The sequence below is a fragment of the Buteo buteo genome, chromosome 28 (genome assembly GCF_964188355.1).
Source record: "Buteo buteo chromosome 28, bButBut1.hap1.1, whole genome shotgun sequence".
Lineage (NCBI taxonomy): Eukaryota > Metazoa > Chordata > Aves > Accipitriformes > Accipitridae > Buteo > Buteo buteo.
The window spans coordinates 2,440,735-2,444,852 of record NC_134198.1 but is presented as its reverse complement, the minus strand read 5'-3'; the positions used below and the strand labels follow the sequence as shown (position 1 = coordinate 2,444,852).

Here is a 4,118-nt window from a genome sequence, read left to right as displayed (position 1 = left end):
TCCACCACATTCCTAAAAATTTTACCTCACTTGAAGGGGTTTGTATTTTCTCAGGTGGAATTGTCAACCCTATACTTTCTAAATGGGTGATGATGTCCTGGGTTTCTCTAACTTCTTCTACCCGACTCCCTCCTATGAGCACATCATCTATATATTGATAGATCTTCACCTCTGCTTTTATGGGGATTGTTTCCAACTCTTGCGCTAGAGTGGTGAGCCAGCGTGGGGGAGTGCTTGTATCCTTGGGGCAGTCGTGTAAAGGTGTACTGCTGTCCTTCCCAGGTGAAGGCAAAGCAGTCCTGGTCCTCAGGTTGTAAAGGGACCATAAAAAACATATCCTTGACATCAACCGTTGCCATGACAGGGTGGGATTGTTCCTGAATGGCAGCTATCAATTCAGCAATATTTGGTACAGCAGCTGTTAGTTGGCATGAGTCTCCTGTAATCTATTATCAATCTCATTTGCCGTTTGATTTTCGGACCGGCCATGCTGCAGAGTTGAAGGGGGGGTGAGTAGAAACTACAACCCCTTGTTTCTTTAAATCCTCCAGAACTGGTGTAATTCCCTCTCTTTCTCCTAGAGGCAATGGGTAGGGTTTAACATTTGTCAGTTTGGAAGGGAGAAGGGTAGGTGCCGCTTGCAATAGACGCACCTCCGTGCCGGATGTTTCAGCCAGTTGCCTGATCTGAGGGACACCAAAAGACCATGAGTTTCCCTGGGTATCATGCCACTGCCTACCCTTCAAAACATCTATACCTAGAAAATTCATCTGAAAAGGTCCTATGGCCACCTTGGTATTGACAGGGTTTTCCTCTCCTGGTAACCATAGTGTCACCGGCCTCATAGACACTGACTGTGTTTTTCCCAAGACATTTAAAACAATCAGATTTCTAGATGGAATCGAGATTCCACATTGTTCTGCTTCAGTCTGCATTAGCATGGTAATTTGTGCCCCAGTACCAATTAAAAAGGTTACCGGTCTTTTCCTTGGTCCTACAGCAACAGTAGTCAGTAAATCCCCTTTGGTATTGCAGGTGAGTTGTCTTACAAACATCCATCCTCCGCCTCCCCCCTCACCTTCGGGGGGCGGAGGGTTTAGTTTCCCACCACCTTCTGTTCCCCAGTCAGCTCCTCCTCAAGGTCTAGCAAAGGTGCAGCATTAGGGGCTGGTCTGGAAGTGGTCCTTTGCCCTGACCATTCCCGCACAAGTTGTTCTAATGTTTTTGTCGGGAGTCCATCCATCAAGTCCCGGGGAATGCCTTTCTGAAGCCCTAGCTGCCACAGTCCCTGTCGAGTTAGGGGCCTCTTTCTTCCAAAATTCTGACATCGGAGCGACTGTGAGCCTTGCCCCTTTCTTATGGATGATTGTTGCCCACTAGCTCCCTCTGCAGCCTGTACGACTCTGGTTTTGGTTCTTTGGGACAATTTACCAATGGGGCCATATTTTCTCCCCAAATCAATCAATTCCTGGGCTACCTCTCCCCATGTCCATACTTTTCTCCCTGACTGCTGATGGTCAGGGGTCACTATCCCCTCCAGAGCAGCTGTAATTCTTTCTCTGCTGGGGATGTTGTATATCTCCCATTTTAGTTGAATCCCAATGGGTTTCAGGAAGTCAGGAAGTCCCCGTATCAGGGGATTCATCCTCTCTGGGTCCACAGGCATCATCATCACAGAGTCCAGGTTGGGCTTGAGCTCCCGGTCATACATCATCTGGAGACAGGCTGCTTTCTGCACACTTTCCACTAACTGATCCACCGTACCTGTTATGGCAAGGGGATCTCCCCTCTCCAAGGGGTTCAGCCCTCCATCCCAAAACGCAGCTCTCTGAGTCAATGACCACGGGGCTCGGCGATCGCCAGTAGTTAGAAACACACCTGGACCCCAATATCCTTCTGCTTCTTTTTCTGACAACAAAATTCCATCCCCTCCTGACAAAGACACTCTCCATACATACTCTGTCTGTGATTCCTTTGCAGTCCATGCAAAATCTTTTCTCAGCTTTGCAAATTCAGATGCTGTAAATGGGACTCTGGTGATAACCTAAGGACGGTCATCTCTATCGTCCTTATACACGTACTCTGTTTTAATCAATGGATACTTAGGGAGGAGGCTTTCAATGGTTCCTTTTGCCTTCTGCAAATCTCCTTGGGGGTAGTTTTGCCATATCCCCTTCTCTGAATGCTTCACTTCTACCTCCACCTCCCTCAAAAGTTGGTTCCTCAATATCTTCCTTAATATTTCATTTTGGTTCCTCTCCTCCTCTAGCAATTGTTTACTTTCTTTCAATTGTTCCTGCAGGGTCTGTATGACCATCTGCAGGGAGTCTGTTACACTATCAGCTTGACAAAACTTCTGCTTCCTCTCTTCCACTGCAGCTGCCAGACTTGCTCCCAACACTGCACAAATTATAGCTTTTCCCTTCCCCCTCCTAATGTTAGCTTCCTTCTGCAATACCCTTATCCTCTCCACCACACTCTGCGGTTGAAACCAGTGGTTTTTTGCCCATTCTTGTCCCTGGATTGAGGGGCGAGATCCGTGTACCTCCAAAAAATCATATAATTTATTTATTCCTTCAGCCCATGAGGACACATCATCACAAGCATTGGCTGCCTTCTGGTTGGCCATTCTTTTTCCTTTATCCTAATACAAAGGGGTTTTTGTCCTGAGAGGGCCACACCTTGATATCCAAGTTTCCCCTGTTCACTCTCAGGGGGTCACAGCTTAACATAACACAAAGGGGGCTATTTTATCCTGAGCGGGCTGTACTGAACACAGCAAGGTAGTGCAGCACTCTCGTCTCTAGGGATCCTGTCTGTGACACCAATTTAAAATGTCCTGATCCAATATTGGGGAGGGTTCTTAAACGATCCCAAGAGTGAGATTAAGACACAAATGAGGTCAGATGCCGTACAACCTTGTAAGTTTTTTTTCCCGTAACAACTGATAAGAGCGACAGGACAGAGGGAAGAAGAAAGAAAAAAGGCAGACCTAAGCAAGGAAACGGAAGGGATGCAGCAAGACTAGTTACCACCACCACGAATCCAGCGACGTCCCGTTGGCTGAGTCTTGGTGCAAGTGATGGGGTAAGCTCCGATCTCCAAGCTTCAGCAGAGAGATGATGTCAAAATCCCAGCTCTGAGCAGTGTTGCCCCATGTTCCTCCGTGCCCAGGTGTTCATGGTGGTCGTGCTGGGGAGGGGGGGCGACCAGCGGCGTCTTCAGCCTCCGCACGTCTTCCTCACCCTGATTTCCTCTCCACCCGGCTTGCGCGCGAGCGCAGCTTGGTAGGCGTTGCCCAGGACGCTGTCGTTCGAGCTTTGGGAGGATATGGTGGTTTCTTCGGGGACATCTCGTCTCCTGCGGAGCGTACTCCTCCGCAGCAACAGGATGTTGAGGCCAGGAAACGGTGGCGGTGCAGCAGCAGCAGCGTCGAGACAAACACAGTCCAATGCAGTCTCTTACACCGTCTCACCGCGGGCTGTGGTGGCATCCCCTCCTCCTCCTCCTCCTTCACTGACCTCGGTATCTGCAGAGGGGTTCCTCTCACATTCCACTCCCATTACTCACTGCAGGTTCCCCTTCTTAATTACGTCCTTTCTGAGGCGTGACCACCATCACTGATGGGCTCAGCCTGGGCCAGTGGTGGGTCCAGCTTGGAGCCAGGGGAGCTTCCAGCAGCTTCTTACAGGAGCCACCCCTGCGGCCCCTCTCCTACTACCAAAAAAACCCCACACCACACAAACCCATAACACCTACCAACCCTGCAAAGCAGCTGCTTTCCTACTCTTCACACTGCAGAAAGTTTTCTGTCCAGAACTGAGTTATTTCAGCTGCACTGACATGAAATTTCAGTTCCTAACCAAATGCTTTTGTGGAGACATGAAGCTTCGTTCCTAGATTTGGCCCTTTTCCACAAGATTTGTCCCACACCAACTGTGTTAAGGAAATCCTACCATCCCCCATATCCTGAAAGGTTGGACATTTGTCTCTTGATTAATGAATATAGGCCAAAAATGTGAAGGACCTTTCAGAAGGTTCTCTGGTTGCTCATGGCCCAACTTGTTCTATGCCACAGCTACCTTCTGTGTCTGAAGGCAACCAGTATTTAGTTATTG

At 48.9% G+C, this 4,118-nt stretch overlaps 1 protein-coding gene across 1 annotated transcript; it reads right to left on the bottom strand.

Moving 5' to 3' along the window:
- Positions 1–1,063: 1,063 nt before the first annotated feature.
- Positions 1,064–3,437, bottom strand: LOC142045504 (uncharacterized). The gene is given in 1 exon segment (XM_075059088.1): positions 1,064–3,437. A coding segment is annotated over 1 exon segment (1,533 nt). The 5' UTR covers positions 2,630–3,437; the 3' UTR covers positions 1,064–1,096.
- Positions 3,438–4,118: the final 681 nt, after the last annotated feature.